General features: G+C 40.2%; 3 protein-coding genes across 3 annotated transcripts in view; 2 read left to right on the forward strand and 1 right to left on the reverse strand.

Annotated features, from left to right (window-relative positions):
* Nucleotides 1-24,114, forward strand: part of LOC308103638 (acetyl-coenzyme A synthetase 2-like, mitochondrial) — a 173,579-nt gene that overhangs the window by 36,208 nt on the left and 113,257 nt on the right. The gene's annotated exons all lie outside the window — the stretch shown is intronic.
* LOC308103605 (sphingosine-1-phosphate phosphatase 1-like) lies at nucleotides 927-5,839 on the reverse strand. Its single transcript, XM_080453682.1, has 3 exons — nucleotides 4,734-5,839; nucleotides 4,133-4,222; nucleotides 927-2,571 (listed from the first exon to the last, which is right to left on the reverse strand). Exons 1-3 carry the CDS (start codon nucleotides 5,388-5,390, stop codon nucleotides 2,020-2,022), a joined length of 1,299 nt encoding a protein of 432 aa, XP_080309808.1. The 5' UTR covers nucleotides 5,391-5,839; the 3' UTR covers nucleotides 927-2,019.
* On the forward strand, nucleotides 8,334-22,435 carry LOC308102880 (voltage-gated delayed rectifier potassium channel KCNH5-like; the record flags this gene model as incomplete). Its single annotated transcript, XM_080452735.1, has 12 exons — nucleotides 8,334-8,406; nucleotides 10,051-10,174; nucleotides 10,401-10,507; nucleotides 10,721-10,870; nucleotides 12,115-12,236; nucleotides 12,634-13,026; nucleotides 13,212-13,304; nucleotides 13,908-14,337; nucleotides 18,352-18,551; nucleotides 18,719-18,971; nucleotides 19,491-19,687; nucleotides 21,290-22,435. 12 exons carry the CDS (start codon nucleotides 8,334-8,336, stop codon nucleotides 22,433-22,435), a joined length of 3,288 nt encoding a protein of 1,095 aa, XP_080308861.1.

The raw sequence follows: 24,114 nt of genomic DNA on the forward strand, positions 1-24,114 counted from the left end.
GATCCAAGTTAAGAGAGGCCATATAGATTATAGACGTGTTCTCAAGCCCATTATTCTAGTTTTCTTTTTAAATAAAACTACAGATGTTTTATAAGATTAGATAGGCTATAGTCAAATTTGACCAATTTATATTTTTCATTTTGGTATTATTTGTATTCTTATTTGTACTCTATTACAATGCATATGCATGTATAGGCTATTGTCATTATATTTGCCATTGTGTGTACAAGATTAATACATCAGATCCCACTGTCTCATAATCTTGTTCTGCACATCAGTGGTTCTAAAACGTTTTCATGTCAAGGACCCCCAAATTGATATGCATTAGGCAAAGGACCCCCAGAAGAGAAGATATGCGTTTTAAAAGTTCTAAATGATTCCAAAATGTTCACATCTTTTCAAGATTTTTCAATGTTGCAATATATCCATAGTTTAAAATAGGGTTAAAGTGGTGACTGATTGTGATGCAATATTAACAAATTTAGCTGGGGACCCCCTGGAGGTCGCCGGACCCCACTTTGAGAACCAGTGCGGTGTTTTTGTTTAGGTATTGCTTTATGTTTCTTTAACTATGCTGTATTTTTATTAGGTTATACTATTGTGATTGTAAAGCACTTTGGGTCAACTTCTGTTGTTTTTAAATGTGCTATATAAATAAAGGTGACTTGACTTGACTTGACTTGACATCCATGGTACTTACTCTCATGTAGCTGAAGTGTTGCACGTGTCCTTTCTTCTTATCAGAAAACTGTGCATGTAGGCTATAATATGCCTGAGCATGCAGTTTGTACCACATCTGATTTCATCATGTTTTCTATCCTATCTTGCCTACTTCTGTCAGCAGAATGACTCTGGTCACGTAGTATGTCTTGTGCAGGCTGGCCACAAAAACGAATTGACCAGTCAACACCTTTAATATTCTTTAATAGCATGTTAACCACATTAATCCTGGCATCCCTATATATTATTCAAAATTGAGGCCCTTGCATGTGTGCCATCTTAGTTTGCTAGTCTCCAGTACACGTGTAACACTGAACATATAGTTGTTAGTGTGAAGCCTGGGATAGTGGTGGACCGATATTGCAACTCATACCAAATGAAGCAAATTCATTATAATCCCAAATCAATCTGAATGCGTGTTGTAGAGTAAAACCGGAAGTCACCATAGTAGTGTATAAGGGATGGTATTGCACTCTGGCAAAGTGGGGCCAGTAACCTTTGAGCTCTAGACAGATAAGGTTTCAGATTCCAACTGCTTTGCAATACTCTCGCCTCTTCTGTCTAGCCTATTTACTCCAGTTTGTCCACAATACATTTAACAATGTGAAATATATCTTGTCAGAGTCAGAAAAGCGTGGACAAGATAACAATATTTGAACATACCAGGAATATGTCTCAGTGAGGTAGGTTACACTGAATAACAGTATAGATGAAACAACTCAATTATTTAAAATGCTTGACTCTAAACATAAAGATTAGCAACAATATGAAGATATAAAACTAAACAGAAATAGGTAGAAACTAGAAACAATAATGTGTTGTGATTCTTGGTCCTGTTGTGATCCTAAAAGATCTTCTCTCGTATTAACTTGGCAACAAGTGAGTTTCACAGTTTAACATTTCATTAAATTGCTTTTATTCATTTTTAATCATGACATTTTCACATGAAACATTTGTTGAATATGTTTTGATCAAACGATTGATCTACTGTAGATACATTCTATGTTATTTATTATTAAATGCAAGGGCCCATTACAGTAAGTCTGACAGATAACTTAACAGTACAATTCCACTCAATTACATGTTGGTTGAACCAACTTGATGTTTTTTCAAGTCAACCATCTTGATTTCTTAAAAAAATACTCCTTAGGGTGGCTCACCTGGTAGAAAAAAACTATTTAGAGATAAGGTGCCATTTTAATGAAGAAACTGCAAATTTCACGCAGTATTTATACAAGTATTATTTGCCTTCATCATGGAATAAGGAAAATTCAGTAGTAGTTAACAAAACAATAACACTCAGGAAAGGTTTAAAATGCTGAAGAGGGCAGGCCCCAGACAGACACAGTTAAAACCCACAACACTGTATACAATGTAACGGTACGGCAGTTCCACTTTCATGTGCTGCCGCGCCTGTCTTACGTCGCTGGACGGCAGCCCACATAAATGACATAAAAACGGAATAGTCAGTGCTTTCATGACCATCCTGGTGACCAGGAGAACAGCCACTCCAATCAGGAAGCGAAGCACGGAGCGCATCACCAAGGTAGTGGTTATTGTGGGAAAGGTTAGAGGTAATGCTGACAGCGGTGGATCAACCAACAGTCCCAGCTGATAGTTAACGTACGTAGCCAAGGCAACGCCTACACCAGTGCCCAGGGCCTGAGCGGTGTCACCCCGTGAGGTGCTCCAGGAATCAAGAGAGAAGGCCACAAGACCAAAGCCCACGTGCATGACCACAATGACAACTGGTGCATAGTGGCTTGTCATGTAGAAGTTGTCTATCTGGTCCAAAATTGGCTGGAAGAAGGCTAGGATAAGAACGGTATATAGGAAGCCAGTGATTACCTCCTGCAAGAGAGAAACACAAAGCGTATGAAAAAACACTATGAATGGGTGGAATCATTATATAACAGGCGGTTATGATAAGGCATCAGCTCAAGTGTTGCATGGTGCCAGACAGTATTCAAAGATGACTGGCACCTCTCCTCTTGTTTGAATGCGTTTTCCCATCAAATGGACCTAGAAAGTACCTTCTAACCACCTGGTGCCCTGTGAAAGACACTATAGAATGTTTTCCAATGTTACATGTCATCTACAGAACTAAAAAGCACCCATAACATCTCTCCTTTCATGTCTCATTTGATGCACTTTGCTCTGATGCCATGATGATGGTGTGGTGTCAGGTTGCTGATAGGCAATGGGAACATGCTTGTGTGGCTATTGGTCTAATCTAATCTAAACAGTGCAGTGTGCACGAATCACCAATATGTGTTGTATGACATATGGTGAGCAGATACTGGGGATATGGCAAAGAGGAAAGCATGCACTTTGTATTTTTGAACTTATGTGGTATTGATGCTCAAGTTTAGGGCAAGTGATATTGCTTGGTTTCAAAAGTATTTTGTTAAAAGGACTATATTCTGATAGTAAACATTGCTATAGAGCGTTTGTTCAGTAACAGGGGTCTCTCCGTCTCTCCAGCTCTTTAATAAACGGAAACGTTTTCAGGTGGCTTGCCAATAGCAGCCAATCAGGAGAGAGTACCCACATATCAGCTTCAAATGTATAGTGATCCAGTTCAGATTTTGTCTGCTCATTTCTTTGTGTCATTACTTCCAATTTCACTTTCACTTCACTTCCTGTATGAGTTCTCTCTCCTCCTGAATAATAATATGGTATCCCGATCTGAACATGCATTTTCTGTTTACTAAAGAGCTGGAGAGACTGGGAGACCCCTGTTACTGAACAAACACACTATATAGCAATGATTACTATCAGAATATAGAGCTGTTTAACACTTATTTTAAAAAAGAAAAATATCACATACCCTGCTTTTAAGACAATGAGAGTATACTTCCTTCACAATTCATCTAATCATTGTCAGGGGCAAATATAGCAAAAATAACAACTAGCTGATTACAAGGTCACAATCGTGCCTTTTGCACGGCATCACCCCTCATTCAAGATGTTTTCCTGTGTACCTGCAAATTATCTTTATTTTAACATAATTAATGGATTGTGTAGGCAGGATTATAAACACCCCTGTGTGATTCACACACATTTTTTGTAGCCTAAGCATATTCTATGCATAGTTGAATAAAAAGATCCTTTAAGGGCCATCCAACAACGTAACTATAAGTATAACTATATACTTATATATAGTTATAACTATATCGTTCACCACTATCATGGTCCTAGAGAGACCAAGATGCGAGTCAGATTCTAACTCAGGTCCTTCCTTACGTTACCAAGGAGCATTATGGTCTGTACACTAACTGGCTGAACAACCAGGCACCACCCCTGGCTTGTTTTAATGGTATTTATTATCCTGAATTCAGTTCATTCATAATGCTTAGAGATCAATCATGTGCAGGATCCCTGGGGATTACTTCTCTCTTGATATGCTTACCAGAATAGAGTGCATGCCCATGTAGACTCTGCTTACACAGACCAGGAAGCTCCAGCAGCCAGCCACACACAAACCAAACAGGAAGGGATACTATAAGAGAGCATATGATATCATACAATTAATCATTATTACTTGATGGGCCCTTTTAGAAAACTGAAATGTTCAAGAGATCCATCATATTCACCACAATCGGGCTACACTAAACTCCATCATCTATTTTAATGGACGACCATAGTACTTCTAGCACAGTAGCAACAGGCCAGTACATGAATGTGCTACTTGGGTGACAGGGGTGTCCCTTTTCTGTTGCAGTGTTTTTTGGATGATGTCCATTTAATTTTTCCCACATGTGACTGGTGTGTCTCTATGTCGTACGTTATGCATAAGTAGGCTATTTCTTTGTCCTGTGTGTAACAATTATGTTTCTTTCTTGTTCTTTGAAGGCACTCAGTCTGGGTGAACTCCCCATTATGGAATGTGCATCCTGTGTACACTTGACAACAATGTTGCACATTGGCCAGCTAATGAATTCAATGGGCTTGCATTTTGAGACTGATCGAACTCCATAGTCCATAAGTAGGCTGTTCTTTTGTGTGCTTACCTGCCACCGTCCATATGACAGAAGGAATAGAGAGAAGGGTATAGCTGTGCCAGTCATGGCATGTGTCGATGGCATGCTGTACTCAGAGTTGTAGAACACTTCGACTTTCACCACAGGAGGGGATGCAGGTCGTGACCAGCGAACCAAATCTTTAGTGGACTGTCCAACGAAAAGGTTCCAGGCCCACACTATGATCAGTCTCCGACTGACAAGAGCATCGATGTTCCAGAAGAGGAACGGGAAAAATATTATAAAAAACATCTCATTGCCGAGCTCAGTCCCGAACGTGAAAAGATAGAAGAGAAATCTATTGTGGATGATGAACTCCTGGCCCACATCGCCGGTCAGTGAGTTTCTCCTCAGGGGTTTTGCTCGGGCATCATCTCTCTGCTCCCCGGCGGCTGCAGACACCGCTGTCCCGTTCCCTGTGGCAGGCTCCTGTCCTCTGCTTCTCTGCCGGACATGTTCGTCTTGTTCACTTGGTTCTCTTGCGTCGGCAGATACATTATTCGACAATGTCTCGCAGTCTGCCTCCTTAGACAGTTTAGCTGTGAATGTCCCTTGTACGCCGCAGAGCTTTTGGAATCTCGCTACATGACAGGGGTCTTGTAGGTAACTGCACAGCCCGCTGAACGTCGTTATCGCGTTGTTCGCCATTCTATAGGGCTGAAGAGGAACCTGCCTTATACTTCTACTATAAGTATACTGACCGTATACTTCCCTAAAATATCGGCCTACTACAGCAACAATAGGGGGGGAAATGAGACCATTTCCACCGGATGAGATTACCAACCTGTAGCTTCCCACGAACAACGGAATATGACTTAATTATAGGCCTATGGAGTGGTTACAATTGTATTTCCACTGCGCCGGGGCTACAAAAACGCATTGTCGCACGAGAAAAAAATCAACACAAAAAAAAACCACTCAGAGCACAATCAAAGTGGTATTTGGTGCAGGCAACACTGCCTGCGATGTGTTAGGAACGCTGCGCTTTTAAATGCCCCGAATGACGTTATGCGAGAAACGTGCTTCCAAAGTCCGTTATTTGTGTGTAAAATAGGCTATCATTATAAACTGCGTCAACGGCTCTGCTGCGTCAGGGCTCTTCCTGCCCGGCCTGAGCTTCTTCTGTTCTTTCTGGTAACATCCAACATGCCCATTACCGCCGACTACTGGATTCTGGTTGGAATTTAGAAAATGAGAATATATATTTTTTTGCTATATAATAATAATAATATCACTCATGCACCACTTAAAACGTATAAGATTATAACATTGCCTATGTCCATTCCTTGGAGAATTAATGCATATGTCCTATCTCATTCCTCATTATCAACATTCTCTTCCATGCACAATGTTGGCATGGTTAGATGATTAGATCTATAACAATAATAACAACAACAACAACAACAACAACAACAACAACAATAATAATAATAAATGATAATAATAATAACAACAACAACAACATGTATGCTCTTTTCTCAGCCCCATTCTTCATAAACTTCATAAACTTCATATATGATTATTATCATTGTCTCCTTCTACGTCCTCATGGAATTATTTAAAAGACATCAACTCCACACCATTGAACACCAAACCATCTCTACCCCATAAATTCGAATAAACTCATAAATTCGAATATCAAACAGCAATAATAATAATAATAATAATACTAATAACAGTAGGCTAGTAGTAGTAGTACACAAATTAGAATCTAAGTATTAGATTGTTCAAAAAGTGCTGTACACTCATAAAATAAGATTATTATTACATGTATTAGATTATGCATGTGGTGTTGCTCAAGCACCCTGCATCCACCTGACCTTGAACTTGAGCTTTGGGTTCAACAAAGGTTCAACACTTAGTCAATCAGCCACTCAGCCTGTATTCAACACTTGCATTCATAAATTTGAATATCAAACAGCAATAATAATAATAATAATAATAATAATAATAATAATAATAATAATAATAATAATAATAATGATAATGATAATGATAATAATAATAGTAGGCTAGTAGTAGTAGTACACAAATTATAATCTAATTATTAGATTGTTCAAAAAGTGCTTTACACTCATAAAATAAGATTACATGTATTTGATAATGCATTTGGTGTTGCTCAAGCACCCTGCATCCACCTGAACTTGAACTTGAGCTTTGGGTTCAACAAAGGTTCAACACTTAGTCAATCAGCCACTCAGCTTGTCAGTCAGTCACTGTGTGTGGTGTGGTGTGGTGTGGTGTGGTGTGGTGTGGTGTGGTGTGTGTGTGTGTGTGTGTGTGTGTGTGTGTGTGTGTGTGTGTGTGTGTGTGTGTGTGTGTGTGTGTGTGTGTGTGCGTGCGTGCGTGCGTGCGTGCGTGCGTGCGTGCGTGCGTGCGTGCGTGCGTGCGTGCGTGCGTGCGTGCGTGCGTGTGTGTGTGTGTGAGAGCGTGCAAGCGTGCGTGTGTGCGTGCGTGCGTGCGTGCGTGTGTGTGTGTGAGAGCGTGCAAGCGTGCGTGCGTGCGTGCGTGTGTCTCTCTAATTCTCTCTCTCTCTCTCTCTCTCTCTCTCACACACACACACACACACACACACACACACACACACACACACACACACACACACACACACACACACACACACACACACACACACACACACACACACACACACACACACACACACACACACACACACACACACACACACACACACACACAATAAATGGTTATCTGAGCATGGCACCATGCCATGGCAGCATCCCCATGGCAGATATAACACAATAACTAACGAACAGATAGGCATGCTGTTTGTGAGGGATTGAGTGTTGTGCCTCTATGAGCCAGGAGAGGGCATACTTGTAATGTCAAGTCATAATAGGCTTGTTTTCCAGGAATGAACTAGGAATGTGATTATTTTTCTGTATTGTATGACTTGTATACAGTCAATGGCAGGCTACAAACCATGGGCAGAGTGAGTGAGGTAAATTGATTATAAAAAATCTGTAGTAGCTATAAAGAGAATGTCAGTTTTTGCATTCATAAATTTGAATATCAAACAGCAATAATAATAATAATAATAATAATAATAATAATAATAATAATAATAATAATAATAATAATAATAATAATAATAATAATAATAATAATAATAATAATAGTAGGCTAGTAGTAGTACACAAATTAGATTGTTCAAAAAGTGCTTTACACTCATAAAATAAAGACGAACAAGTTGTAATAATAAGTAGCCTAATTAAAAATAACGTAGCAAATTATAAGAATAAAATAAAATAAAATAAATAGCCTACAAGTAAAAATAATAAATACCTTTATTTTTAAATAATCGAAAACCCCTTTTACAGGCAATGGTACAGGCCAATAAAAACGCACAGCAAGCGTTCATCTAGTATTCAGGTTTTCCCCCTTCTTTTTCTTTTTTCATTAGGCTGCAAAACTAAATTAGACAAGCCTATCCATGCGTGAGCCGAATGCAGGCAATTCCATCCTCATCACACAGTACATCTCTGATGGGGGCAGAATCAGAGACACCACGACGGTCGTCTTGCCAAAACCACTTTTTCTCATTAATCTAGGCCTTGGGCCGCCAACATAATGCATGGGGGCAAGAGAGGATTGGTAGCACCTCAAAACACCTTTCTGGAAAATATCGTCCGGCGCTCCAGTGGTAAGTGTCAAAAAAAAAAAGTGTGCTTGAATTGAATGTGACAGCTGACCCGTCAACTTCCAACGATGCTGCATGGGGAAACTGCAGAAGCAGTTACATTTTTGTTATTTAAATTTGGAAAAGGCAGTAATCTAACTAGCATTTACTTGTTTTTTGCACTTTTCCCTGTGCATCCATTTACACTGCATGCATGTAGGCAAATGGATGCTATGGATCACCAGGGGTGATAGTCAAGTGCGTATCTATAGATGCGCATTTTCTTGTTTCTTGTTTGTTTTATATGTAGAAGCCGGCTGGTGAGGTATTAGAGAAAAGCGAGGTTGTTTTTACATGGAAGACATTGTGTGCACTTTAACAACTTTCTCCCAACATGCACTTATTTTACTGACAATAAGTGGGAGAAAGAACTGTTGTACTGATTGAGATGAAAACATGTAGATGATGGCCATATTTTAGGTGTGTTAAATTGAAATTATTATTAGGCTATTATTGAGTGGCAGAATGCTGCATTGAATTACTGGTACAGTAGCCTATAAGAAAATCACATTCTGATTGACAGCCACATGTGACAATCAAATGGAATATACATGTGAATGTGTAAACCAAATTGTTGCAAGATTGCACAAATTAGAATTGATGCCTGTTGCTATATATCTTAAGATGTTTGTCTTAAAATTCTATGATTAGGCTATTGATTGATATTTTCTAGCTCATGCAAATCACTAACCTTGGTATAGACCCATTTTAACCATTATATACTTCTAATTGATTCAATTAGAAGTCTATAATATAGATAATATTGTGTCTAAATTAGGCCAATGTGGATACACTGCTGTAGGCTAGAAGTTGAGCAAGGGATGATACACGGGGAGCCGGTCATTGGTCGTTGGTTAATTCATGAAGACAAGCAAAAGTTACCTACTGCATAAAACGACAGGTGCGTCAGAAGACCAAGCTATGGCTTCTGACGCACCTGTCGTTTTATGCATTTATCGACCCTAATATAATAGGGTCGACAAATGTGGATTTTTCTTTTGCATTTGAAGACGGTGTGTGTGTGGGGGGGGCCACACACACACCATCTTCAAATGCAAAAAAATAATAATCTGGATTTGAGGTAAAGGTCTCACTCTGCACTTCTCAGGAGTCAGGACCGAAACTTTGTGTTTCCCATTAAACACATCCTGATTTTCTATAAAGACAGACAGCCTGCGGAAGTTCTTTCTTCCACGGTTAATTAATGACATGGTCGCCATGAAACCATGCAGACTTGACTTATTTGACTATCAGTTTATTCAGTTATGACTTTAAGCAAGAGTTGCCTTGACAAACTCAAAACCTTGAGTTTAATGAGTAATTTGCTTATTTGAAATTGTCATTGAAAAATGAGATTTTAAACAAGGTGAAAACATATTGTAGCCTGTATAAGATGTATTCAAGCCAACACTAAACTCTAAGCAACAATGCAAAATGAAAGACATACATTGTTGGGAAATCCAAGCTGTCAAAGGTGTCCTAAAGGCATGGCTAATCATTATGCAATGTGCTTATAGGTTGCAGCAGGTGCATAATGCATTAATATATGCAGCAATTAATTCTGTTTTGGACTAATTCCTTATTTGCATATCCATGTTTCTCCTCCAGAAACAAGTTTCCTGCTGGGGAATGCCCAAATAGTTGAATGGCCTGTGGTTTACAGTAATGATGGATTCTGCAAGCTGTCTGGATACCACAGATCAGAAGTAATGCACAGGAGCAGCACATGCAAGTAAGATGGGGAAGGATACAGTTTATTTATATTATCAGGCCGTCTGGATTTGACTTTTTATTTATTTATCCTTCAATATACAGTAATAAATAAATAAAAACATTAAGTTGTTGGGTGTTGAGATGTCATCATACTGTACATATACATATTTAACCAGTTCCTGGAACTTCCTGGTTAAATATGCTTGTCTTTGATCTGTGTTCCTTGTATCTTTCTGCAAATGCAGCTTCATGTATGGAGAACTTACAGACAAGACGACTATGGACAAAATAAGGCAGACATTTGATAACTACGAGTCCTCTTTCTTTGAAGTGCTGCTGTATTCAAAGGACAGTGAGTATCCCTTTTAAACCCAATTTCTTTATGAATATATTCAAATTAGGATTAGAATTGCCTAACAGGATTACAGGACAGGTCCAGGTCCATACCTATTTACTTTTTCACAAGACATGCCTTGCTTAAGGTTTCCCATTCTGCAATACAAAACATTATTTTTTTTGCTCTATTGCTTTCTATTAATTTTTCCTTTCATCTTGACCTCTCCAGGGACCCCGATATGGCTTTATATGCAGGTAGCGCCAATTAGAAATGAAAATGATAAGGTGGTCCTTTTCCTGTGTACCTTCCGAGACATCACACTTTTCAAGCAGCCCATTGAAGATGAAACAACTAAAGGCAAGTACTATTTACATACCTGTGTCAAAGCTTTCCTACAAAACTATAAGAGACTGTATTTCCTCGTACATTTTTTGGAAAGTCTTTAGGAATTCATGGCAGGAAGTCATTTCGACCCAATCCGTATAGAATCTTAATTAATTGTTACAAAAAAATTGCAAGTGGAAAGCTTGACCGAAGGATAGCCCATCATAAAATCAGTAGGGGCCATCGCCTGGGAAGAAAATTCTATGAAGCTACAATAGTAGTTTTTGAGATGTCTTGTTTGCTAGTAAAATGTGTTCAAGAGGACATTTTAGGCTTATGGCGGCACTAAAGGAAAGGCCATAAGGATCACCAAGATCATGAAGATGCACATACAATTCCGTGGCAATCCTGCCAGGAGATTTTTAAATATTTAATTTGCTGACCAAAGTGGTGGGCAGATGGACAGACCAACCAGCCGACATGGCCATTCAAAAATAGTGTTACTCTAACTATTCAACATTCCATATTCCACCATTTGACAGCCAGGTATAGTACAAGTTTCTCAACAAAAAAGATTTATATTAACATATATATTTATATTTTTCCCATATAGGATATTTCTGTCATATTTGTAGTTTCATGCAATCTTGTATTTGTAAATTATCAATGTGGATGTCTATGTCTACATGAATGTTCTACCATTGCTCTTAAAAAACATATTATGAGAGGACCCAGGGGCATGCTATGGCCAAGTGCCAGCAGTCCAAACACACATGAATGGCTGTGACTTATCAGGCATTATTTTTGGTATATAACACTGACAACTTACAACTGTCCAGGTGTCATCTGTCCGGGTCAGTGGAGACTGGTCTCCTGCTCACCAGCTCTGTAAGGATTTTGTGTGCCACTAAGTCTTTTACGTTAAGCAGAAATAAAGGCCAACTCAGGTTTATAGGGAAGCAGTCGGCTACTCAAGGACGCGAGACTGTTTAACATAAATATTTGTTCACCATTATGCACAGTATACTCATCATTTAAATATAAATACAGTTTGTTCCAAAATGTTATATCTTATGTTATTTTATTTCGGGAGAATATATTGTTTAAACAAATGCAGCATTGGAAATGTACCATTGTCAATGCTGCTGTTTTATGCACAAACTGAGTGAGTTTACTCAAATTCGGACAAGGATTATGATTGTATCACATTTCTGACCTATTGCTCTTGTTGTGGTTACCACCATATTGTGTAGTCACTGTAGTGTGATACAACAGTCTGTCTTCTCACCACTGGGCAGGGGCAGGATGGACAAAGTTTGCCAGGCTGACACGGGCACTAACCCATAACCGCAACACCGTACAACAGCTAGAACCAATCAACACGTCTGAGGTCACCCACAAGCACTCTAGACTGGCAGAGGTGAGCAATATCAAAGAGAGGATTAAAAACTCATCTTGACAATGCTTTGTATGGATTTTTACCTGACGCTCATAAATATAAACGATATGTAGTTTTGTCCACCAAAAAAACACCTACACTTACAATCCTTCAGAGACTATAATGAGTGCTGCAATACTTCTTTATTTATTATTGCAGACCTATTATAAGAATATAACGTATTCAAATATAAGCTATTGTATAGTTTTCTATCTTACCTTATTTACCTACAATGTTTTAATATTGTCTTTATTTACTGTAATGCACCAACCTCACATGAGACAATTTCCTTGTATGTGCAAAAATACTTGGCAAATACAATAATTCTGAATTTGGATTTGAGAGTGTAGTGAATGCCTTTCTTCCATCTGAACTGAAGGCCCTCCAACTGGGATCAGACATTCTGCCTCAGTATAAGCAAGAGGCCCCCAAAACCCCACCCCAAATCATCCTCCACTACTGCGCCTTCAAGACTACCTGGGATTGGATCATACTCATCCTCACCTTCTACACAGCCATTATGGTGCCCTACAATGTCTCCTTCAAGACCAAGCACAACAACGTGGTTTGGCTGGTAGTGGACAGCATCGTAGACGTTATCTTCCTGGTTGATATCGTGCTCAACTTCCACACTACCTTTGTAGGCCCTGCTGGAGAGGTCATCTCAGACGCTAAGTTGATTCGAATGAACTACCTGAAGACGTGGTTTGTTATTGACCTGTTGTCCTGTCTGCCGTACGATATCATCAACGCCTTTGAAAATATAGATGAGGTAAATTTATTGAAATGGAATGTCTTATTGTTTCCTACTGTACATTGAGAGTCTATATAAGTGTCATCCATGAAAAAATTGATTGTCTCACATGTGAGAATATAGCATGTTTTACAGAATAAAAAATGCTATATTCTCACATGTGAGACAATAGATTTTTTTTTTTTTACTGTGTCTCTGTTGAGGACTCCATTATAAATCCCTCAAGGACAAGCCATCTCCATGAAGCTTCAATTTTTCACAGGAATACGACACGGACAGAAGACTCTGTATTACCAGTAAGAGATTGCACGTTAAGTCAGCTCCAAATTACACATGTTTCACAGATGTTTACAGACTTTTGAAACACCTAGAAACATTATGTTCATTCTATTTTTAGTTGAGTCAAAAAAAAAGTAATTCTTAAATACTGTGACAAAGACTCTGATCATTCAAGACTTTGATAATCCTATTGCAATGCTGCAAGGAGATCTGGGGACCGTGTTTGTCAACACCAAGGAAGTAGCTTGAAAATCTATCTGTTCAATTGTGTTTAAGACGAGGAAACAAACCATTTATATATTTTTTGTGCCACCATTGCAAGCATGGGCTGCAATGTGTTGGTTGGGTCAAGTTCAAGGTCAAGTACACAGTAAAAAAAAAGTGTTAATTTACAAACTGGATCCGTAAGGATCAAGTACACAGAAGATTCCTGAGTGTTAATTTAACTCTGAAGGTGTAAACATTGACCCATAGAGCCCTGTGGTAGTATTCTCCAAGAATCCAGTCAGAACCCTGATAACCAAAAGGCACCGACTTGGCACGACACCCACAGACGCACTCCTTGAAATCAGTACAATATACGTGGCTCACCTCTCAGTCAACCGTCTCTCTCTCCCCAGGGTCTCAGCAGCCTGTTCAGCTCACTGAAGGTGGTCCGGCTGCTTCGTCTGGGCAGAGTGGCCAGGAAGCTGGACCACTATCTGGAGTATGGCGCGGCGGTCCTGGTCCTTCTTGTGTGCGTCTTCGGTCTGGTCGCCCACTGGTTGGCCTGCATTTGGTACAGCATCGGAGACTACGAGGTCATCGACGAGATCACCAACACCATTAAGATAGACAGCTGGCTCTATCAGCTGGCCATCAGCATCGGTTCCCCTTATCGCTACAATGTGAGCGGTACAGGCCAGTGGGAAGGTGGCCCCAACAAGGACACACTCTACATCTCTTCCCTCTATTTCACCATGACAAGTCTCACCACCATAGGATTTGGCAACATCGCTCCAACCACAGACGGGGAGAAGATTTTCTCTGTAGCCATGATGATGGTTGGCTGTAAGTAGTCCTACAACAATGCAGATGCAGCACTAATGAAACCATGTTTGCTAGGTTTAACAAGGGAGATATTCTGGTCCCCACTCCTCTACCACACCCACCCACAGGAAAGCCCAATCCTAGACGAGTCCCCAGTGTAACCACCTGGTTTTGAACCATCGTCTCCTGCGTGGGAAACCAAACATTTAGCCAATGGGGAATCCCTCCTTGGCCTGGGGAGACATTAGACTTCTGCAACTCAGGCAGGGCTATTCTGCAACACTTAATGTTGCAGAGTAATATTATCTGAATGGCATCTGTACCAGAAAGCCTCTAATTGATTTAGTAAGGCATCACGTATTGCCTTTCTTGGCCCGAGTAGTGTTCTCCAAGAAAAGCAGGACAGCGCATTTAATACGGTCCTCATCCTCTTTCAATTACGAACAGATGAACTTACCGCCATCCTTCTTTCCCATAAATTACACTCTAAGGGAAGTCAAAGCCTCAAACATTGTATATTTAGTATGTACATTTAGTATGTAAATGATTTTGAATTAATGTATTCCTCCCCACACACATTTCTGTGTTGTCACTGCTGTTTATCCTACTGACTCACCTGCCGGTGAGGAGCCTCCACTGGGAGGACGTACTCCTCCTGCCCAACACTCCCCGCTGACAGGTGCCGCCCCAGCCCGTAGGAGTATGTGCAATGACCAGTATCACCCTCCCCGCCCGGCTTTCCTCCTCCGAACACGGGCCAATTGTGTTCGCATAGACGCCCGGCAAAGCCGGATGCACCACGTGGATTCGAACCCACAACCTCCGTGGTGGTGGCATTTGAACCTTTTTTAACCTTATACCTGCTCTCAGGTCATCTCAGCTCAGTTCTGACTGTTCACACACTGCGTCGTTGGTATGCTACTGCCGGTTTAGGAGCTACTACCTAAATTATAAGCCACGTTAATCTTAGTGAGTGTGTTTTTGTTTATTTGTTTGTTTGTTTGTCCTTTACTTCAGTGGTTAAGCAACACCAGCTTGAAAGATAAATCAAGTTGGAGGACAAAAGAGTTTGACTTTGATTTCATTTACTCATTCACCCATTAATAACAATGTCAGTAGAAGCTTACAGGAGGGGGAAACAATCTGGATGCATTTACTTGCATGCTATACAAGATAATGTGCTTTACGGCCCTGTAAGTTATCAAACAGCTTAATGTAACATACATACATATTGTATGGCTAACAAAGGGAGCATGACCCTTTTCCACACATAAAAGTCCAAAAGCAAGTCCTACATTAGGATGAACACACACCAACTACACATAAATAATAGGTAGAGTCTCCAGTAACTGAGCAGGAAAGATGACAGGTCTTCCGCTGAAAAATGCTGAGTGCTAACTTAGCTCTGAGAATGTAAACATTGACCTGTTTACACTCTCTGAGTTAAATGAACACTCAGCATTTCGCTGTGTAGGAGTATTTCCTGGACTGATCTTTCTGTGTGGGTCTCCCAGTCGTCATGCCAAGTCTAATCATGCTCACACTATCTTCGTCATTACATGCAGCTGCATGGCCACAGAGCAGGCCACCTTCCCTTTTAGAATGCGCTATACAGCTACAGTAAGGATCACCATGTCAACTGCAATGAATCACATTGGCAGGGATGAGTATTACTGTACATTTTCATAATCGTGAGTGACCTACTGTACAGTGCTGCGCTGTACCAGTCAACCGAATTAGAAAATTAAGCAGGTTGCAGCGTGATATTACCAATGAGTTGATGATGACAAATTAACATTTTCAAACAAAACAAAATATTTCTAAATTTGAATTTGTATCATTAAATGATGATACATTTTATCAAAAAGGTGAGATAATTTAGCACTTTAGAAACATCCTAATCACCATATCTCTTTATCGTTGATAAAGTTGACTGCAGTCATGTAATTCACAATAGGCTGTGGCTTCTGTGGCTTCAATGTTTTACACCACTGGAGATAGTTTATCAGTATTGTGATTTATTGAAGGTGACATCGTCTGCACCCAGCATGGTCTGTACTGAGATTCTTTGGAATCACTGCCCAGTAAAAGTAAGAAATATTTGTCTATTTTATTTACAGTGGTATCATGCTTAATTTACCAAGCCATCTCTCTCCAATTAGTTTTACACTCTTAAATAACTTAAATTAATATAAGAATGAATTTAATTGTGTATATTAAAATCAAGTGGACGTATCAATTATAGGGCTTCCGTGACATGTTTGTTTTTGATGCAGGATAATAGGATTGAGTGGTATCCATGGCAATATGCATCACTGGGTCCCTTTACTCCCTTAGCAAAGCTGGGCACTAATGAACAAACTATACTATCTATCATCATCATCATCATCATCATCATCATCACCAAATGGCGTGAAGAGTTTACTCATCTTTTACTTTACAGATGCACCACTTGCTAGTATTATCAGTTGATTTAGAATATCTCACAATTTGGAGCTTCTATTCCTTTCAACATCATGTAGAGTGACGCATTAAAAAGAATGAGGGGAACTTAAACTGACAGCAGCGCTTCAAGGTTCTCATTGTGAAACGCCCATTACTTTGGTAGCACTTGGATCAGGAAGATCACTCAGTCTCACTGACGTGTCAGAAGCAATTAGGGCCTGCAAATCTTCCACTAATGTGAGAAGGATGAAGTTAGTAAGCAATATAGGAAAGGGAGATTTTGCCCATGGGCAAGAAAGGGGTATATAGACAATGGGCCTTCATGTTACAGTAGATACGCAGCTTAAACTTTGCAATTCCAATCTAAAAACCCGAGACATTTACTTACCCTTGAGTGGGTAAAACTTCACAATAAGGGATGCTAACTGACTCATTTGGGTCATTGTGGAGTTGAAGAAGAGCACTCTTGCTGTGGACATGTGCATCGTAAATTAGGACGGGACTCACTCCAGCAGTAGAGCTCTGTCCTATTTACTGTGTGTGTGTGTGTGTGTGTGTGTGTGTGTGTGTGTGTGTGTGTGTGTGTGTGTGTGTGTGTGTGTGTGTGTGTGTGTGTGTGTGTGTGTGTGTGTGTGTGTGTGTGTGTGTGTGTGTGTGTGTGTGTGCGTGTGTGTGTGTGTGTGTGCTCGCGCGTGTGTGTGTGTGTGTGTGTGTGTGTGTGTGTGTGTGTGTGTGTGTGTGTGTGTGTGTGTGTGTGTGTGTGTGTGTGTGTGTGTGTGTGTGTGTGCGCACACGCGTGCGTGCGTGTATGCTCGCACATCCCTGAATCCTTATTATTCTGTGTGTGCAAACGAAGCACATTATCTACCTGGCAGATACTGTACAACTGTCAGAATGTATCTTTATTGTTTGCATTCCTGTATAAATCTGTGTAATTGGGGATATAATTTATTCAGCGGTGTGTATAAGTGTGCTTGTTGTGGGTGCGTGCAGAGCAATGGAGAGGGAGAGATAGGGGGAGACAAACGCGTGATTCAATTTCATCTCATACTGCATGATATCTATATTCTACTCTGCGCTAGAGTACCACAATATGCTGTGCATCTTACAATTGAATCCATCCCATTGAGATGTACTTAGATACATGACACTTTGCCTTAACCACAGACATTAAATGTTTTATGATGCTGGTGGAAGAAGAGGAAAGGATAAGTCAAAGCACATAAACGCAAACTTTGTAACCACAACCAAATATTCTCTCAACAATTTACAAAGAGCATAGTTGTCACTTCAACTAAGTTTAGCTCATTTATAGTGTGACATTAAACCAAAGTATTACTTTACCAAAGTATAAAAACATATGCATGTGCCATGTGCACGCGCATGTGCACGCAGTACATGAACTTTGTACACAGTAGTTGATTCTATATACTATACTATATACTGTATCTGTGATTACTGCCAGTTATGTGACTTTTTCCTAGTATCTTAATCTGTCCAGTAAAACATCCCTGCATGTCAACATCTTTGTCAGGCTTTATTTACCCATTGTGTCTGACCTTCTTCTATCACATCAATCTTGTGTTTCAGCCCTGCTGTATGCTACCATCTTTGGGAATGTCACCACCATCTTTCAGCAGATGTACACCAACACAAACCGCTACCATGAGATGCTCAACAATGTGCGTGACTTCTTAAAACTTTATCAGGTCCCCAAAGGCCTGAGCGAGAGGGTAATGGACTTCATTGTTTCTACCTGGGCAATGTCTAAGGGCATTGATACAGATAAGGTAAGAGCAAGTTCCTAGCTATTATTGTTATTTAGATTTAATAATAATTACAATTTGTATATTATAGTGCACATGTTATATTTATGGATTCAATTCATTCGTCCAAGTACAGTTGTAACTCAGCTCCGTTTCAAGTGGTTAATCATTTCTCAATCTGCTTTTCTCAGGTTCTCTCAAGTTGTCCCAAAGACATGCGAGCCGACATATGTGTTCACCTAAACAGACAAGTGTTCAACGACCACCCAGCATTTCGTCTGGCCAGTGACGGCTGCTTGCGCTCTCTGGCTGTGGAGTTCCAGACCACACACTGTGCACCTGGAGACCTCATATTCCATATAGGAGAGAGTGTTGACACCCTCTGCTTTGTAGTGTCTGGTTCACTGGAAGTCATCCAGGATGATGAGGTCATTGCCATTCTAGGTAAGCCAACATTTTGTTATGAGCTTGTTACCATGGGCTTTGTTCAATCTCAGCTGGAGGAAAGTCCCTTTTCAAACCAGAAGTGCTACCTTAAAAAAACATTGTCTGCACTTTTCTTGATTTTTTTACAATTACATTATGCAATAATACAGATTAATTCATTAATACTGTTTTTTTAAAACAGCTGTATCAATCATTTCTCCCCTTAACGCCCCAATAAATATCCTCTTCCCTGCCCATACAAACCAAAAAGTAGCTAAAGTAAATAAGTGGTGAACACCTTATGTCTCCACAATTATATAGATATCTATTAGATATTTAATGTAGTGACAACAGAAAATACACTAGTATAGAGCCCTGAGGGACTCCGGTAAACCAACTTTGAGGTTTAAGTAGTTAACCAAGAACAGGTGACTTTCATGACTTTAACGGACTAATTGTGGATTGTATGCCCGACTTTATAGTTGTTTTATTTGTTATGCCTTTTGTAACAAAATGAATCATTTTGACACCAACCAGGTAAAGGTGACGTGTTTGGAGATGTCTTCTGGAAAGAGGTCACACTGGCACGCGCCTGTGCCAATGTGCGGGCACTAACCTACTGTGATCTGCATGTCATCAGACGAGAGCCTCTGATGAGGGTGCTTGAGTTCTACACATCCTTTGCCAACTCATTTGCCCGAAATCTAATCCTCACCTGCAATCTACGAAAACGGGTAGGAATAATACTTATTACACATGAATTATATTTGTTAATGCCTGTTATTCCCTATAAACAGACTCTGGTACTACACAAAATGTGTACTTTGTTGTGATAGTTTCTCAGTAGTTGTTTTTGCGAAATACTATACCTGACTGTTGCCGTTACATAACAACAATTTGAATGTAGAGAAGTACAACAGTATCATTTTGATTACCTCTCAAATAGCTAGATTGTTCTAATTATTTTCTAAATACATACACAACTACGGTATGATCACTTTAAGAATAAGACAAAATAGTTAAAGAATCAAACGTCTAACAATTTGAACAATTTGGATACAAATCCAATCCATAGTCACGCTTGTAGTTGTACTGTATGTGTTTAAATATTTATCGTGCTTACTTTTTCTGTCTTCTGTGAAAATAAGACAATCTATTATTCATTTGCACACATTTATAAATACTTTGTAGTTAAGAATGAAGTTAAATAGTTCTGAGAGCATGTATGCATCTAGGAATAGAATCAATCCCTAGCATATACGTCATCCTATATTACTAGAGGATGAATCGACCATGGACAGTGGACGCCACAAACTTAACATCCGGACTTGCGAAGCGTACCGTTGCTCTGATCCACACCAAACTTAATCTCTCAAGAACAGCTTCTGCACTGCGTTGGAATCTGTCGGGGAGGTTCGTCATAACATGTGCACATGGGCGTGCCTTCAGATCAGGAAGCAGGCCGCGCTTTACCCAATCAAATGTAGTGGGCGGGATTCACGTGTCCGTCGATCCTTCCCCCCTCGAAACAAACCGAAACTAATTTAACAATAGCGTCCGCGGAGCAGACAAAACCACGGAAAGATATTCACATTTTAACTTACTCTTTCATCATAGAAACAAGTGGGCTTATAACCAATACGATCCATGTTCTCTGGGAGAAGTGGTGTTAGTGTTCCGTGTAGAAATATTGTTAGTGGGAATGAAAACATAGTCGCACCAACCGGAAGTGAAGCGCTGAAGGCATACAACAAACACCGGTTTCCTTGCGCTCTGGCGTTACGTTTTCTTCCGCCCAGAGCCAACAGACATAGAACAAACAGCAGAGGGCGCTGTTTTTCATTTTCAGTTGGCGATGGGTTCCCAGATTGCACCAAACTTGGCACAAACATTGTTTAGGGGACTGCCATGAGAATAGTCACACCAGGGGTCACAGGCGCGACATTGCTCCGATCCGCACCAAACTTTGCACAAACACTAGTAGTGACACTGGCGGCCACAGGCGCACCGTAGTCACACCAGGGGCCACATTGTACAACCTAGCTTAATGTGTCAGGAGCCGCCAGGGGCCACGTTGTACACCCCAGCTTAGTGTTGCCATGTTGTACAATGTTTTTTACAAGAGTCAGTAAAATAGAGGGCATCAGAGAAAAGGGGGGCATTGTGTTTTTTTCTGTGTTCCAAATTGCATTATAATTTATAATCTGCTCAACCCAATTAGGTTACAAGGTCCTGTCACTCGTAACATCTTCATGCCATTTATATTGTCCCTATGATGAGCATACCCCCATGTCACCATCCAAAGGCAGAGAACACTGACCCTGCCGTATTTACAGGTGGTCTTCAGAAAGATCGCTGATGTGAGGAAGGAGCAGGAGCGTCGTAAGAATGAAGTGGCTCTCTCCATTCCTGAGGACCATCCTGTACGAAAGCTCTTCCAGAGGTTCAGGCAGCAGAAGGACATGCCAGGAGACACCATGGAGTTCCAGCAGAGTCACCAGCCGGATTCAAACTCTTACCAGCAGTGTCAGGCCCAATCCTTCCAGCTCCTCCAGCAGACAGGAAGCACCACTATGACGAATAATAACACATCCAGTGCAAGTGCAGGACACACGCCCTCCAACGGTGTCTCCTGTGTGGCTACTGTCTCCAAGAATACTCCTATGCACTGTTCATTAGCATTTATCCACACTGAAAAGGTGGGTCAAAGTTGTGACAAAGAGGTCATGGAACTCAAACCCCGGCCTTGTATAGTGGATCATAAGTCCCTGGGTGTTGACAATCCTATGTGGCCCAGGGGTGGAGGCAGAGAGGGCACTGTAGCCGGTTTGACCAGCGGCGGAAGTAGCCGAGGCTGGGCCAAGATTATAAATGCCACGACAGTGGCGCCTCTTATTGAGCAAGAAAGCCAGTCAAAAATAGAGCAGGACTGGGCTGAAGAGTCACAGTCAGCAGAACAATTAAATGCAGAAGGCAAGAACCTGAATGCAGAAGGTGGAGAGCCGGGCAGTGCAGCTGGTGGCAAAAGTACAGAGGAAAGCGGTGAAGAAATGAGTGCCCTGTACAAAACGGACTCATGCGACAGTGGCATTACCAAGAGTGACCTGCGCATTGACAGGGCTGGGGCCTCACGCAGCCCGTTTGAGCGAAGTCCTATGGAGCTACTGGAGAGAAGCCCCTTTGAACACAGCCCCGGGGTTGACAGTGTGGGCTCACTCAGACACTCCTTTCTGCAGCCCATGTCAGAACAAGCTCTTCTCCAAGCAACGCTCCGCGAGACCAAGCGAGAGCTGAGGGGAGATATCCAGATGCTAGGTGGCCGACTGTCCGTCCTCGAGTCTCAGGTGAGCGAGGTACTCAGACTGCTGTCAGTGAAAAGACGGCTGTCACTCCCACAGACTTCAGACCCCAAGATGAGAATCAAAAGCCAAGATTCCTGTGCCGTTCCCAGGCCTGTCACACCAGAAGGAGATGATGGGTAATTTTAAACATCAAGAAAGGTTTACTGATTAGAAACTTACCTGCAATTCAGATTTCTTTAAAAGCAATCATTTGAAAATCTTAAACTATTTGCATGTCCAGCTGGATTCTGGTTTACCAAAGAAATAGCATGTATTATGCAGATTACTGCATGCAATAAGTACTTTTGTCATGTTACCTCAGCACTACAATATCCCAGGGATTTATGTTGTTATGTATTCTTTCTCTGAAACACTTTAAGGTCCTGTGTCTATTTAAACCTATGTTATTTATAGGTGGTTAACACACCACCTACATAAAGCACAATTAGTCCCTAGCTATTTTACCTAATAGACTAGACTAGAATTTGACTTCTAATTTTGGAAGACTATAGACTTGGACAGTTTTCCAATATGGTGCTGCAACCCCAATTTAACAGATGAACCTTAGGAGAACTCATATATCGGTATGTGCCTTACCTGCCTAATACCCCTTTCACACAGAAAACACAGGTTTGACCCGTATTGGACCTGGTCCTGGGTCATGAGTATTCACACCAGACCACAAATTATGTTACTGCCATATAGACCACTTTTGCAAAGCATTATCAAAGGTGAGTATTTATACTGTGGTAAATTAGTTAATGACCTGGGTCATTACTTCGGTGTGAAAGGGGTACACAAAAGGCACTTGCTTCAAGAATGGAAAGCTATTTTTATAAGGCTGCAGAAATGCAAACGACAGCTACCGCTATTCAGTGAACAAACATATTGTGATTTATTTCTGCATAATTACTGTGTGAACTGAAACTGTGAACATTTAGTTTGATTACCATGTGCATGTGTAATAGGAAAGAAACTTGAAATGTGAAGTTATGCCTATTTGTTTTATTGTAAATGTGTTTCAATATTTATTTGTCTGAAATTAATTAAATTCCTGTTAATAATGTAGAATATAATTATATGCCTTTGCAACCAACCTGAATAAGCTCAATAATGGACCATATTATCTTCTTTATTCTTATTGATCTTTTAACTCAGGTATAATTCTGCAAAATCATAATTAGGATTTGCTTAGATTTTTGATATATGTTGATAAGTAGAATTTAAATGTTAACATGCAAATATCAACCAATCAATCAATCAATCAATCAATCAATCAACTGATACATTGCACTCGGTTGTACAAACACAATTTTGTCATTTGTATATTAAGTTGATAATGTTATTAGGGAAGTTGTACAAGTAGAAAGGGGATAGTCTAATCACTATACTGACAATTATATAAGGCCACAAGCATGTGATCACCAGCCAAATAGTCTAAAGTCTATTATGTTATGCTAATATATGAATAATTAATTATCTCGCATGCATCCAATCAATCTGTCAACAATGAATAAAGAATGATCACTGTTCACAACATTGTCTCATTCCTCCTCCTTACAACCAGTCAGTGAGAAAAACATTCAAGTACTTAATATGGATCTGAGATATTTATGTCATACAAATTCTAAAGAATTGAAAGCAGTATGCTTTGTCATGTGTATCATTTTGAATTGTTTAGTTTGGAATTAATATACAATCTGGGGTCTCTAGGTGATTCCAATTTACCTGCACTGATTTAAAGTTGTGATGTCAACAGCGTATCGTTTTAAAACTTGTATAACAATACTAGTAACAGTTTTAATGTATGAGAGATTTAA

The sequence above is a fragment of the Gymnoscopelus braueri genome (assembly GCF_963280865.1).
Source record: "Gymnoscopelus braueri genome assembly, chromosome: 16".
Taxonomy (NCBI): Eukaryota; Metazoa; Chordata; class Actinopteri; order Myctophiformes; family Myctophidae; genus Gymnoscopelus; species Gymnoscopelus braueri.

Excerpts from the sequence above, each read along its gene's own strand:
- LOC308103605 (XM_080453682.1), bottom strand. The coding sequence starts at position 5,390 with ATGGCGAACAACGCGATAACGACGTTCAGCGGGCTGTGCAGTTACCTA. Across the intron at positions 4,223-4,733 it reads TGTCATATGGACGGTGGCAG|TATCCCTTCCTGTTTGGTTT; the intron begins GTAAGCACACAA and ends GCTCTCTTATAG. Across the intron at positions 2,572-4,132 it reads TGGGCATGCACTCTATTCTG|GAGGTAATCACTGGCTTCCT; the intron begins GTAAGCATATCA and ends TCTCTCTTGCAG.